The sequence below is a fragment of the Hippopotamus amphibius genome, chromosome 5, assembly GCF_030028045.1.
Source record: "Hippopotamus amphibius kiboko isolate mHipAmp2 chromosome 5, mHipAmp2.hap2, whole genome shotgun sequence".
NCBI classification, from domain to species: Eukaryota; Metazoa; Chordata; class Mammalia; order Artiodactyla; family Hippopotamidae; genus Hippopotamus; species Hippopotamus amphibius.
In genome coordinates this window covers 34,858,110-34,873,761 of record NC_080190.1, presented here as the reverse complement: position 1 = coordinate 34,873,761, position 15,652 = coordinate 34,858,110, and the positions used below count along the sequence as shown (strand labels likewise).

The 15,652-nt window shown below is 40.1% G+C and overlaps 1 protein-coding gene across 1 annotated transcript in view; it reads left to right on the top strand.

Moving 5' to 3' along the window:
- The first annotated feature begins 394 nt into the window (after positions 1-394).
- The window catches only part of PLCE1 (phospholipase C epsilon 1), a 308,646-nt gene continuing 293,388 nt past the window's right edge, over positions 395-15,652 (top strand). The window contains exon 1 of the mRNA XM_057737203.1: positions 395-1,928. Within this exon, the coding sequence (XP_057593186.1) occupies positions 726-1,928 (1,203 nt within the window). The 5' untranslated portion in view covers positions 395-725. The remainder of the gene's footprint in view (positions 1,929-15,652) is intronic.

The window sequence follows — 15,652 nt, the reverse complement described above, 5'->3', positions numbered from 1 at the left end:
CAAACTGTAAGCTAGGGCATTTATAGACCTCACCTTATTTGTTTTTGCTTTTTTTTTTTTCTTCTTTCAGGGACCACTGTTCTCTGTTGCATATTGGTCAATATCTGAAAACCGTTATTTAATTTCTTTTTTCTGATTTTTTTTCTGTTGTTTGAGGAAGGAGGATAAATCTGGTCTCTGTTACTCTGTTTTGGCTGGAAACAGAAATTCTGAAATATTGAATCAGAAATATACATACCTAAAAGCCAACTTCTGATTAGAAAACTCCTTCCTCAAAATTGATTCATATTTTGCATTAGCTTAGAATTATGAATTCATTAAAAAAATTCATTTAGTGTCACAGTGTTTGACATTATCCCTTTTTCTTACAGGATACATTCAAACTGGATTTTAAAATCGTTGTAAGCCAGTGATGGATCAGAAGTTACAGAATGCAATGCTGAATAAAAGTCTTCAAAAGAATTGCCTCAAATAACTGAGGAAAGAAAATTGATCTACCACCTTAAAACCTTGATCTAGAAAAGCATACTGCACATGGTAGGAAGTGATAACTGGGAAAATTTATTTGGCTCTTAATGCATCTAAATGAAAGGAATTGTCACTTTGTTTCTCAGAGGGTTCCTACACTTCAGATTATTTTAGTAACCTGTAGTTTTATTAACATCTTGACATGATCACAAAGGAGGAGAAACAGAGCAACAGCTAAAGCCTGCTCATTGGTCAAGATGACTTCTGAAGAAATGGTAGCTTCTGTTCTCAGACCTGTGACTCAGAGAAAAGTGATATCTGCTCAGTTGGCTGTAGATGAAAGTAGTGATAAGGTCTCAGACATCAATGTTCCAAAGGCGCATCCTGTCAGGAAGAGTGGAGAGACTTCTTATACCATCTCACAACTGAACACACTTACAGAAGAATCTTCTGGAAGCAACTTGCCCCAGATTCTCTCAGTAGCAAGGGACAAAATAACAAGTGATGAAAACAGTAATGAAAAGTGCTGGGAGAAAAGTATGCCAGATTCTGTGAAAAACCTTAACATTAACTGCAACAACATATTGAAAAACCATCAGTGTGGCCTTCCTCAGAGCCAGTTTTATGAAACGTGCAATTCTATCACAGAGGAAGGCCTGCGTTTGGAGACTGGAATCCCTTCTTCACTGGAAAGAAAGGTGTTCCCTGGAATTCAACTGGAAATAGACAGACCTCCCGTGGGCATTGGTCCATTAGGAACTCAGGCGGCCGTCATAGAGACGGGCAGGGCACACCCTGACAGCAACATGGCGCTATTTCACTTTCATTATGAAGTTGACAGAAGAATGTCAGACACCTTCTGTCCCCTATCAGATAACTTGATTTTGGATGATTGTGGAAACTGTGTACTGCCTGCTGTTGGTGGGGAACAAAAGAAAAATTACATGGCATATACTTGTAAACTGATGGAATTGGCAGGTAACTGTGACAATAAGAACAGGCATCTGCAGTATGATCATTGTGACCCCTTGAATGACAAATACTTGTGCTATGAAGGCTCTTGCCCGAAGGCTGATGTGGTATGTTCAAGTGACAGCTTTTGCAGGGAGGATTTTACTGACACTCCCCCTGCCAAGACCTTTCTGAGCCATTTTGAGGACTTCCCTGATAATTGTGAAGATGTAGAAGAAGATTTGTTCAAAAGCAAAAAGGAGCGGTCCACTTGGTTAGTGAGGAGATTTTGTAAAAATGACAGGGAAGTTAAGAAATCTGTGTATACTGGGACAAGGGCAATTGTGAGAACTCTGCCTTCTGGTCACATTGGACTGGGGGCTTGGAGTTACATTGATCAGAAGAGAAAAGGTCTCTTACTGCCTTCTGGGAGAGTCATGGAACGGCTGTCAACAGTGGTGATTAGGCAAGATGGGGGCCCCTGTCTATCAGAAGCCCAGTGGTATCCGGTAAGAGTTAAAGTTTCTTTTGATCAATTCTTTAAAGTTGATTTTTAAAAAAATCCAAATCTCCTTTGTCTTAATTCATGGGATTTTCAGTTCTGGCAAATGATTCTTAGGGGAAACATTTGTAGTTATTGGAAACTAGTAGACCTAACAGATACTGGAATTGATAACTGTCAAGATTATACACAACAATATTAGTAACAAAATACACATACACATGTCATCAAGAGTGGAGAAATTATGGCGATTTCCTGGTTACTGTGTGCAGGATTGTAAGACAGAGACAACTGGGAGTGGGACAATGGCTCCATCAGCCTATTGTCTAGTTATGTCCTTTGGGGATACATGACTCTGTCCTCTTCTACCACAGAGCTCATTATTGTTTTTAGGTTGCAAGGCCTAAAGGAACTTAAATCTGGTTTCCTCCATTTTCTAGCCAGTGCTCCCAGTTTCTTCTCTCTTAACCCTTTTTATGCCATGGGCCCCTTAGCAACTTGGTGAAGACTTTAGATTGAGAAGAACACTTTTAAACACATCAAATGAAGTACAAAGGATCATAAAGGATGCAGATTATGTGGATGTACATTTATCAAGATATTTTTGAAATTGTGATATAGCAGGGTGCTTCTGCATTAACACACTAAATAATGGCAGCTAGCGATGTGATAACTACCATAGTTTCAAAGTAGTGATGAATATTAGGAGGGAATGGTTTGCCTGGGCTTTCCCAGTTTTAGCACTGCAAGTCCCACGTTCTGGGAAACCGCTCAGTCTTGGGCAAACCAGGGCAGTTGGTCACCCTAAATGTAAATACTATTTTAGGGTCTCTTCTGTGACTATAATATACGGAAATATCTGTGATTTCTATCGGTGACAAAATCACAGGTACTGCTAGTAGTACTGAAGTTTGTTGCTTACGTTCATAGTTGAAGGAAATGCTAAATTTTTATTTGAGATTAATAAAAAAATTTTTTTCATCCAAATTTTTGGGCTCTCTGAGTTCTACCCACAGGTCCCCTCTTTAAGTTAAGATTCCTGCTCTAGAAATGCACACAATAAGCTGCCCACTCTTGGACCTGATCCTTGCATCAGAAGCCAGCACCGTGTATCCTCTTGTTTTCTGTTTTTTTTTTAACTTTTATTGATACAATTGACATACAATAAACTGCGTATATTTAAAGTGTACAATTTGATTCTTTTTCTTTTTATTAGTGTATGTGTGGCAATACCAATCTCCCAGATCCTCCCACCCCGCCACCCCCCGCTTTCCCCACTTGGTGTCCATATGTTTGTTCTCTACATCTGTGTCTCTGTTTCTGCCTTGCAAACCAGTTGATTTGTACCATTTTTCTATAGTGCGCATATCTGTGTTAATATACGATACTTGTTTTTCTCTTTCTGACTCACTTCACTCTGTATGACAGTCTCCAGGTCCATCCATGTCTCTACCAATGTCCCAATTTCATTCCTTTTTGCGGCTGAGTAATATTCTATTGTATATATGTACCACATCTTCTTTATCCATTCATCTGTTGATGGACATTTAGGTTGCTTCCATGACCTGGCTACTGTAAATAGTGCTGCAATGAACATTGGGGTGCATGTGTCTTTTTGAATTATGGTGTTCTCTGGGTATATGCCCAGCAGTGGGATTGCTGGGTCATATGGTAACTCTATTTTTAGTTTTTCAAGGAGCCTCCATACTGTTTTCTATAGTTGTTTCAAGTTACATTCCCACCAACAGTGCAAGAGGGTTCCCTTTTCTCCACACCCTCTCCAGCATTTACTGTTTGTAGATTTTCTGATGATGCCCATTCTGACTGGTGTGAGGTGATACCTCATTGTCATTTTGATTTGCATTTCTCTAATAATTAGTGATGTTGAGCAGCTTTTCCTGTGCCTCTTAGCCATCCATATGTCTTCTTTGGAGAAATGCCTATTTAGGTGTTCTGCCCGTTTTTTTGATTGGGTTGTTTATTTTTTTGATATTGAGCTGCATGAACTGTTTCTATATTTTGGAGATTAATCCTTTGTCTGTTGATTCATTTGCAAATATTTTCTCCCACTCTGAGGGTTGTCTTTTCGTCTTGCTTATAGTTTCCTTTGCTGTGCAGAAGCTTTGAAGTTCCATTAGGTCCCACTTATTTATTTTTGTTTTTATTTCCATTACTCTAGGAGGTGGGTCAAAAAAGATCTTACTGTGATTTATGTCAAAGAGTGTTCTACCTTTGTTTTCCTCTAGGAGTTTTATACTATGTAGCCTTACATTTAGGTCTTTAATCCATTTTGAGTTTATTTTTGTGTATGATTTTAAAGAGTGTTTTAATTTCATTCTTTTACATGTAGCTGTCCAGTTTTCCCAGCACCACTTATTGAAGAGGCTGCCTTTTCTCCATTGTATATCCTTGGCTCCTTTGTCATAGATTAGTTGACCATAGTTTATCTCTGGGCTTTCTATCCTGTTCCATTGATCAATATTTCTGTTTTTGTGCCAATACCATATTGTCTTGATTACTGTAGCTTTGTAGTATAGTCTGAAGTAGGGAGTCTGATTCCTCCAGCTCCATTTTTTTCCCTCAAGATTGCTTTGGCTATTTGGGATCTTTTGTGTCTCCATACAAAGTTTAGGGTTTTTTGTTATAGTTCTGTAAAAAAATGCCATTGGTAATTTGATCAGGATTGCATTGAATCTGTAAATTGCTTTGGGTAGTATAGTCATTTTCACAATGTTGATTCTTCCGATCCAAGAACATAGTATATCTCTCCATCTGTTTGTGTTGTCTTTGATTTCTCTCATTAGTGTCTTACAGTTTTCTGAGTACAGGTCTTTGACCTCCTTAGTTAGGTTTATTCCTAGGTATTTTATTCTTTTTGTTGCAATGGTGAATGGGATTATTTCCTTAATTCCTCTTTCTGATCTTTCATTGTTAGTGTATAGAAATGCAAGAGATTTCTGTGTGTTAATTTTGTATCCTGCAACTTTACCAAATTCATTGATTAACTCAAGTAGTTTTCTGTTGGCATCTTTAGGATTTTCTGTGTAGTATCATGTCATCTGCAAACAGTGACAGTTTTACTTCTTCTTTTCCAATTTGGATTCCTTTTATTTCTTTTTCTTCTCTGATGGCTGTGGCAAGGACTTCCAAAACTATGTTGAATAGTGGTGAGAGTGGACATCCTTGTCTTGTTCCTGATCTTAGAGGGAATGCTTTCAGTTTTTCACCATTGAGAATGATGTTGGCTGTGGGTTTCTCGTATATGGCCTTTATTGTGTTGAGGTAGTTTCCCTCTATGCCCACCTTCTGGAGGGTTTTTATCATAAATGGGTGTTGAATTTTGTCAAAAGCTTTTTCTGCATCTATTGAGATGATCATGTGGTTTTTATCCTTCAATTTGTTAATATGGTTTATCACATTGATTGATCTTCATATATTGAAGAATCCTTGCATTCTAGGGATAAACCCCACTTGATCATAGTGTATGATCCTTTTAATGTGTTGTTGGATTGTGTTTGCTAGTATTTTGTTGAGGATTTTTGCATCTATATTCATCAGTGATATTGGTCTGTAGTTTTCTTTTTTTGTAGTATCTTTGTCTGGTTTTGGTATCAGGATGATGGTGGCCTCATAGAATGAGTTTGGGAGTGTTCCTAACTCTGAAATTGTTTGGAAGAGTTTGAGAAGGATGGGTGTTAGCGCTTCTCTAACTGTTTGATAGAATTCACCTGTGAAGCCATCTGGTCTTGGACTTTGTTTGTTGGGAGATTTTTAATCCCAGTTTCAATTTCATTACTTGTGATTGGTCTGTTCATATTTTCTATTTCTTCCTGATTCAGTCTTGGAAGATTATACCTTTCTAAGAATTTGTCTATTTCTTCTAGGTTGTCCATTTTATTGGCATATAGTTGCTTGTAGTAGTCTCTTATGGTGCTTTTTATTTCTGTAGTGTCTATTGTAACTTCTCCTGTTTCATTTCTAATTCTGTTGATTTGAGTCCTCTCCTTTTTCTTGATGAGTCTTGCTAGGAGTTTATCAATTTTATTTATCTTCTCAAAGAACCAGCTTTTAGTTTTATTGATTTTTGCTATTGTTTTCTTTGTTTCTATTTCATTTATTTCTGCTCTGATCTTTATGGTTTCTCTCCTTCTACTCACTTTGGGTTTTGTTTGCTCTTCTTTCTCTAGTTTTTTTAGGTGTAAAGTTAGATTGTTTATTTTTCTTGTTTCTTGAGGTAGGATTTTATTGCTATAAACTTCCCTCTTAGAACTGCTTTTGCTGCCTCCCATAGGTTTTGGATCATTGTGATTTTGTTGTCATTTGTCTCTAGGTATTTTTTGATTTCCTCTTTGATTTCTTCAGTGATCTCTTGGTTATTTAGTAGTGTATTATTTAGCCTTTGTGTGTTTGTGTTTTTTACAGTTTCTTTCCTGTAATTGATTTCTAATCTCATAGCATTGTGGTCAGAAAAGATGCTTGATATGATTTCAATTTTCTTGAATTTGCCAAGGCTTGATTTATGACCCAAAATGTGATCTTTCCTGGAGAATGTTCCATGTGCACTTGAGAAGAACGTGTAATCTGCTGTTTTTGATTGTAATGTCCTATAGATATCTATTAAATCTAGCTGATTTATTGTGTCATTTAAAGCTTGTGTTTCCTTACTAATTTTCTGTGTGGATGATCTGTCCATTGGTGTAAGTGGGGTGTTAAAGTCCCCACTATTATTATGTTACTGTCAATTTCCTCTTTTATAGTTGTTAGCATTTGCCTTATGTAATGAGTTGCTCCTATATTGGGTGCATATATATTTATAATTGTTATCTCCTCTTCTTGGATGGATCCCTTGATCATTATATAGTGTCCTTTCTTGTCTTTTGCAACATTTTTTATTTTAAAGTCCATTTTATCTGATATGAGTATCACTATTCAGCTTTCTTTTGATTTCCATTTTGCATGGAATATCTTTTTCCATCCCCTCACTTTCAGTCTGAATGTGTCCCTAGGTCTGAAGTGGGTCTCTTGTAGATAGCATATATATGGATCTTGTTTTTGTATCCATTCAGCCAGTCTGTGTGTTTTGGTTGGAGCATTTAGTCCATTTACATTCAAGGTAATTATCAATATGTATGTTCCTATTACCGTTACCTTCTGGCTTGCAGAGTTTCTGCTGAGAAATCAGCTGTTAACCTGATGGGAGTTCCCTTGTATGTTATTTGTTGTTTTTCCCTTGTTGCTTTCAATAACTTCTCTTTGTCTTTAATTTTTGTCAATTTGACTACTATGTGTCTTGGCATGTTTCTCCTTGGGTTTTTCCTACCTGGGACTCTCTGTGCTTCCTGGACTTGGGTGGCTATTTCCTTTCCCATGTTAGGAAAGTTTTCAACTATAAGCTCTTCCAATATTTTCTTGGGTCCTTTCTCTTTCTCTTCTCTTTCTGGGACCTTTATGATGCGAATGTTGGTGTGTTTAACATTTTCCCAAGGTCTCTTAGGCTGTCTTGATTTCTTTTATTCTTTTTGCTTTATTCTTTTCCACATCAGTGATTTTCACCATTCTGTCTTCCAGGTCACTTATTCATTCTTCTACCTCAATTTATCTGCTGTTGGTTCCTTCTAGTGTATTTTTCATTTCAGTTATTTTATTGCTTATCTCTGTTTGTTTGTTCTTTATTTCTTCTAGGTCTTTGGTAAACTTTTCTTGCATCTTTTCAATCTTTGCATCCAGTCTTTTTTCAATGTCTTGGATCATCTTCACTATCATTATTCTGAATTCTTTTTCTGGAAGGGAGCCTATCTCTACTTCATTTAGTTGTTTTTCTGGGGTTTTATCTTGTCCCTTCATCTGGTACAAAGTCCTCTGCCTTTTCATTCTCTCTATCTTTCTGTTGCTGTGGTTTTCAGTTCCACAGAATGAAATACTGCTGATACTGCTTGATACTGCTATCTGCCCTCTTGTGGAGGAAGCTATCCAAGAGGCTTGTGAATGCTTCCTGATGGGAGGGACTGGTGGTGGGTAGGGCTGGGTGTTGCTTTGGTGGGCGGAGCTCAGTAAAACTTTAATCCGCTTGTCTGCTAATGGGTGGGGCTGAGTTCCCACTCTGTTGGTTGTTTGGCCTGAGGCGACCCAGCACTGGTGCTTACAGGCTCTTTGGTGAGAGCCATTAGAGCTTACACGCTCTAATGGCGGGGCTCCTGGGAGGGCTCACACCACTTAGCACTTCCCAGAGCCCCTGCTGCCAGTGTCCCTGTCCCTGCAGTGAACCACAGCTGCCCCCAACCTCTGCAGGCAACCCTCCAACACCAGCAGGTAGGTCTGGTTCAGTCTCCTATGGAGTTGCTGCTCCTTCCCCCTGGGTGCTGGTGTGCACACTACTTTTTGTGTGACCTCCAAGAGTGGAGTCTGTGTTTCCCCTAGTCCTGTGGAGGTCCTGCAATCAAATCCCGCTAGCCTTCAAAGTCTGATTCTCTGGGGATTCCAACTCCCATTGCTGGACCCTGAGGTTGGTAAGCCTGACGTGGGGCTCAGAACCCTCACTCCAGTGGGTGGACTTCTGTGGCATAACTGTTCTCCAGTTTGTGAGTCACCCACCCAGTGGTAATGGGATTTGATTTTATCGCGATTGTGCCCCTCCTACCATCTCATTGTGGCTTCTCCTTTGTCTCTGGATGTGGGGTGTCTTTTTTGGTGAGTTCCAATGTCTTTCTGTTGATGATTGTTCAGCAGTTGGTTGTAATTCCTGTGCTCTTGCAAGAGGGAGTGGTCCTCTTAGTTTTTTCCTTCCCTGGCTAAATAGTCCTGCTTCCTTCAACTGATCTTCGTGGAGGAACTGTTTCTATAACTCTTGCATTCCAGTTTTACACAGTTCCTTAAAGCCTGGCCTTATAAATAAAACCCAGTCTAGAAGACCATCCCTTTTATTGAAATATGACTCGTATATTTTTATTTTCATCATCATCAACCACGGGAGCTAATATTTATTGTGCATTTTGCATGTGCCAGACAGGGGGCCAAATAACTTACATACTTGATTTCATGCAGTCATCTCAACTATCTTCTGATATGGTCTGACTATTAACCCCATTGTATTGCTAACAAAACGGAGTCTTAAGGAAGTTCTGTACCTTGCCCACAGTCACTTAGCTAGTAAATAGTACAACTAGGACTATAATCCAGGCAACTCACACTCTTAGTTTCTCAAGATCCAGAAAGACATAATATTTAGATTAAGCTTTTAAAGGAAGAAAAGAATTCTGTTCTTTTCCATGTCTGTTGGTTGAGTAGCCCCACTCACTGATGCTTATGGTATCTCAGACTTGGTCTGTTCAACACAGTGGCTCTAACTCTGGTTATGTGTTAGAATCCGTGTCCAGGCTCCACCCCAGACCCTCTGAGTCAATCACTGTGGTAGGGCACAGCATGAATATTTTTTTCCAAGTTCCCCTGGTGATTCTAGGATTCTATGGAGTTGAGAGCCACTGACCAGAAGCTTAAACTGAGCTCTTTGCTTTTTGGTCAGGACATTTCAGGAATATTTGCTCTGCCTTAAATTCCCTGACCCAGCTCTGGCTCTCAGGAGTGTCAGGGCTGCCCTGGGAGCCAGCCTGAAAAGTGACAGCCTGCAGGCCCTTCTCTCTGTACATTTGATGGGCAGTTCAACCCAGCAAGTGTCAAGGGATTTGATTTTGAATCTTCCTCTGGTTCCTCATGAAACCTGAGTCAGGAGGTGATGTCAGCTACCCACATGCTCCCCAGCTCTTCTGACAGAATTTTGTTCACACAAGGGAAAGAAGCTCGTCCCTGGCATGTGTGTCCTGCGTGCACTTGTCCAGTGCTCAGCATGAAACTGCTGCTGACATGTCATCCCACTTAAAAATGCATTGATTTTAAAATCCATGTACATTTGAAATTGAGCATTAAAAACACAACAGAAATTTAAGTACAGCAAAGTTAATGGAAGTAGATGGCTTGAAAACATTATCAGAGTTCCCCAGACAATTAAACAGGCATGAGGGTCATGAATCTGATGTCAGTTTCAGACTAACTTTTGGCATGCCTGTACTCATTCCTCCAGTTTCTGGAGCCCTGCCACTTCTTCTGAAAAACTTCACTGGTCCCTTGCTCAAACCTGTCCCTTTCTGTCCATCAGAGGCCTTGGGATGGGTAATTTCCAAGGAAAAGAACTGAAGAGATGATGCAAATCATCTCTTCCCTGCTTCTTAGTCTCTGGAGGCTGGGAGAGGCTGCCACACCTCCTGCAGAGTAAACCTCAGGAGCTTCTCTCTCCTTCTCTGTCTGGGCTTCCAGGAGGCTGTGGGCATTTTTATTAACCCTTAAGATGAAGCTAGGGGATGAGCCGATTGTCCTTCTGTTCTTTCTTTTCTTTTCCTTTTTTTTTTTTTTGTTGTTGTTGTAGTTAATTTGTAGTATTGTGTTAGTTTCTGGTGTACAGCAAAGTGATTGTTTTATATATATGTATTTTTTCATATTCTTTTCCAGTATAGTTTATTACAAGATGTTGAATATATAGTTCCCTGTGCTATACAAGTAGGACCTTGTTGCTCATTCTCCTGTCCTTTCTTAAGGGTGATTTCTGAAAGGGAGAGCCTTTTTTGAATATTCAAACATGACAGGAATGAATCAGTATTTTCTAAAGTATGGTATTGTCTCTTCAACTCGTTCTTTAGTTTAGAGTCTGGTGGAAATCCTCCTCAAAAGTTGCACAGATAAATTATAGCCCCTTTCCCCCTGCTCCTGTAAATTGCATCCTCCACCTAAAAAAACTACAGACCCCCAAGATTATGGTCCTATCCCTGTTCTTTGATTATTTCACGTATCCATCCTGACTCTCCAATCAGATTGTAAATTTATTAAGGGCAAGAAATGGCCCTACCTTTTTTATACTCTGCACAGTGCAAACACAATGCCAAGTATTAAGAAAACAGGATAATACAATGCGTAGAAACATGGTCTCTGGAGTCAGTCGGCCTGAGTTGAAATTGTGACTTTGACTCCATCACTTACTAGCCGTGTGACCTTGGGCAAGTTTAACCTCCTTGTCCCTAATTGGCTTATAGGTAAATGGGGGATAATGGTTCTTGGGGGGTTAAATAAAATGCTACCATAAAGTCCTCAGGACAGTGCCTGGCAGGGAGTGAAAGCCACTCTTCTCACCTGGGGCCGTTTATCACATGCTCTGTTATGATTAACCCACCTCCTTCTACTCTTTGGTGCCTTCTCACACAGGGATGTTTACAGTGGTATGCATTTGAAAGTATGTCCCTCCATCTATGATGTGGTAGCTTGCACAATCCTTCCCACGCATTTAGAGTATGTGTTATTTGTCCAATTAGTTCCTTTGCCTCATGTTAAAAATTTTTTTTCTTGTATGCCTTTGTGGAAATGACCCAATTAACTTCTGTTTGCACAGCTGTGCAGAGAAGAATGGATTTAAATGGGAGACATTAATGAGGATTAATGCTTGCTGACTGGCGGACCATATTGGTATCCTCCTCCTCCTGCCTGTAAAAAATTAAAACCTACCCCTTATCCAGTTACAACTCCCCTCCCTGCTTTCGATTTATTGGCTCAACAAGACGGCATACTTTGGCAAGTGGCTAAAGTCTCCAGGTTAAAGGTTGGTTAAGGGTGCTTTTCCTTTAAAAAAAAAATCTCCCCTTGCCCCCATTTTGGGGAGTTTAAGTACCTAGAGTTATTCTGAATATGAAGTACTAGAAGTTCCTGTCTCTGCTGGAATCACTCATGTAACCTGAGTTCTGCATGCACTGAATGAGGAAACACGGAGAATGCGAGGGTGGCAGGGCAGACAGCCCCCCAGGCCCTGTTTTATTGCTTCATTTATTTCCCTGCCTTGATCCACAAGAGGATTTACTGTGCAAGATTATGTACAGCAAAAGAGAAAAAATGAAGTTTTATTTTTTAGAAATCAGACTAGGAAAAGTAAATTAAAAACCATCTTCTACGTTGCTAGCCCCTATTTTGCTTTCTTCCTTCTAAAATGTGTCTTTCTTCTTCACATTTTATTCTGTTCTCTAGCAGAGAAAATTAAACTTCAGGCAGTGGAAAATGTTTGAGTGTTTCACGTAAATGCCTTTGTCAGTATATATGTCCTGGATTCTTTATTTTCTCTGTTATATGTAAAGGGACAAACCGATAATAAATTCATCTTCTAAGTTGTAACTGTTATGGATGGTCAAATATCTGCTGAGCCCTGCTATCCAGTGTTGTAATAGATGGCAATTGAAATAGCAACATGTCTTGTTTTCTCGTCTGGAATTTTGGTCTCCCTGCAACTTGGGTACAATTTGGACCTTGAAATAATTAAAATTTCACAGGATGCACAGGCTAAGCTGAAAGCCTGTGCCTGGGGACATGCCAGGCCTCCTCTTCCATTACTAAGGGTTATGTCAGGGTCATGACATGGGTATAGAACGATGCTGGCCCCTTCCTGCTAAGCACAGTAAAAGGGAATCCAGCTCCCGGCCAGCCCCTGTGCAGTTTAGTCACGTCTAGTGCATCAGTGGAAAATGTGACGGGCTGTCAGAGGCCTGCTCTGTGACGATAGGACAGCTTTCCCTTATTAGCTGCACTGGGGCAGTTTAGAATGAATTTACTTCCACATCTCTGTAGTTATACCAGATCTTTGGCTAGGATTTGGCAAAAAAAAAAAAAAAAAGGAATGAAAAACACTGACCCTGGACCGTAGTTTAAGGTGAATGTATTGATGGCCACTGTTATTCTTATGCTAGCTTTGGGATACAGTCAGATTAGGATTTTTTTTTTTTCCTTTTCCCCAGAGGTCCTGCATAATGAGAATTAGCAGCTGGAGAGGACTGCCCCAGCCCTGAAAATGGCTGTGGTTAAAAATGTGGCCTGAAAAGAATCAGCCCATGGGCAAAGATCAGATGGAGCCTGACCTAACCCACACTGTGCATTTTTACACAGGAGGACTCAGGCTGCCCATAGAATGACTTCCCCATAGTCATGAATGATGGAGTAGCCCTCTTCCCCCCATCCGCTCCCTGGGTGCTGACTCAAGTACAACAGTCCCCTCAGGGCTTATAGGCCTCCTGGAATGATGCCTATTCAACACACAAGGATTGAGCAGCATTGGCAATGGAGGGGGGCGGGAGGGAGGATTATGGTGACCATCCCCTGACCCTCTGAGACTAGACTAACTTGTGGCTCAGGCAGGACCCTCCCTGAAAAGCTGTTCTCAGACAATGGTGCTTGGGTCATTTTCTGACCCTGAAGAACCCTATCCAGTAGTTTTTTGTTGTAGCAGCTGGCCTGGATGCATTCAGAGCCTCAGATTAAACATGGGTCTTACAGAGCTCCGTTATCTGAATCCCTAACCCCAACACTCAGCCCTTGAACCCCAACCCCTTCTCTCTCATTTAGGCCATCACCACTCAAACCCTCAGAAAGAACGCAGCAGAAAACCACCTGAGCCTTCAACAACAGAAAGACACAGTGATCTCCAAGGAGAGCCGATACTTTGAAACCCAATAGCAGATCTCCTTGGAGGGAAGGAGAAATGCTTTGATTTTTTTTTTTCTTTTTAAAATAACTTTATTGAGATAGAGACAATTCACATACCATATAGTTTACCTATTTAAAGTATATAATCCAGTGGTTTGGGGTATATTCACATATGTATGCAACTGTCTCCACAATTTTAGAACATTTTTACCACCTCAAAAAGAAACCCCGTACACTTTAGCTATCACCCTCCATTTTCTCCACCCTTTCCCCTCTCTCCCAGCATAAGCATCCACTAATCTACTTTCCATGTCTATAGATTTCCCTATTCTGGACTTTCATATGAATGGACTCATATAGTATGTAGTCTTTTGTGACTGGCTTCTTTCATGCAGCGTAATATTTTCAGTGTTCGAGGTTCATCTGTATTTTAGCAGGTATTAGTACTATGTTACTTTTTACTGCTGAATAATATTCCGTTTTATGAATATACCACATTTTCTTTATCCATTCACTCATTGTTGGACATTGGTTTTTTTCTGCTTTCTGGCTGTGAACTTTCGTGAACAGGTTTTTGTGTGGACATACGTTTTCTTGAGTATATACCTAGGAGTGGGATTGCTGAGTCATATAATTGTGGGATTGCTGAGTCGTATAATTTAGCTTTTTGAGGAACTGCCAGACTTTTTTCCAAAGCAGCTGCAGCTTTTTTACATTCCCACCAGCAATGTGCGAGGGTTCTAATTCCTCCACGTTCTGACCAACATTTCTTAGTGCTCATCTTTTTGTGTATAGCCATCCTAGGGGGTATGAAGTAATATCTCTTCGTAGTTTTGATTTGCATTTTCCTGATGGCTGATGATGTTGAACATCTTTTCATGTGCTTATTGACCACATGTGCATCTTTTGAGAAAAGCCTATTCAAATCCTGTGCCCATTTGTAAATTTTTTTTTAATTATTGAGTTCTTTATATATTTTGGACGTAAGTCCATTATCAGATGTGTGATTTGCAATATATAGCTAGATATAGATATAGGTATAGATATAATGAATTAAAGTCAAGAGCATGTGGGACTTCCCTGGTGGTACAGTGGTTAAGAATCTGCCTGCCAATGCAGGGCACATGGGTTTGATCCCTGGTCTGGGAAGATCCCACATGCCGCGGGACAACTAAGCCTGTGTGCCACAACTACTGAACCTGAGCTCTAGAGCCCACAAGCCACAAGTACTGAGCCTGAGTGCCACAACTACTGAAGACTGCATGCCTAGAGCCTGTGCTCTGCAACAAGAGAAGCCACCGCAATGAGAAGCCCTCGCATCACAACGAAGAGTAGCTCCCCCTTGCCACAACTACAGGAAGCCCGCGCACAGCAATGAAGACCCAACACAGCCAAAAATAAATAAATAAATATATATTTTTTAAAGTCAAGAGCATGGCAAAGAAGTCTTACAATTTTAATTGTAATTTAAACTGTTTAATGTGCAGTAAAACTTGTTAAACCTTTCCTTTGAATATTGATCTCATTCTTAGTCTTTCTCACGCTACCCCATCAGCAATAACTTTCAAGTAAAACCTTCTATCTCCCTTATCCCCACAATTCTCCCCGAACTCCAGTCTGCATAGTTTCTCCCTCCTACCCTTCTCCCTCTGCCTACACTTTTTATCGTGTGTATAGGTCACTTTTCTAATTATCCAAATTTTGCTCCCCAGAGCAGTAGCTGGGAACCAGGTTGTCACCTGCAAACTTGTGCATCACAAGGAAGGCATCCAAGGCAGTGATGGTTATGGAGGAGGACACCACTTCATAGTAACATGTTCCATCATGCACAGGTACAGCAGGGCCAGGCCTGGGCTGAGACAACCAGGTGCCTAGGGTGCAAAATTTAAGGAGGCAGGGTCTTGCAAGTACCAACCCTCTACTTATTAGTGAATACCTCCTTAAATTTTGAGCCCTAGGCAGCTTACTTGTCTCACCATAGTTCCAGCCCTGGGTACGAGGGTCTAAGAGAATCTATAGTTTAGGAATACATATTATCTTCCTAGTTCAAGAATGGCATTGACTAAACCCCCATATACCTTAATACAGATATTCTTAAAATATAAGCTAAGAGTGGTTTCTCATTTTTAAAGGGTTCAAAAAAATCACAAGAAGAATAATATTTCATAGCATGTGAAAATTATAAGAAATTCAAATTTCACTGTTCACCCATGATAGTTATTGGAACAC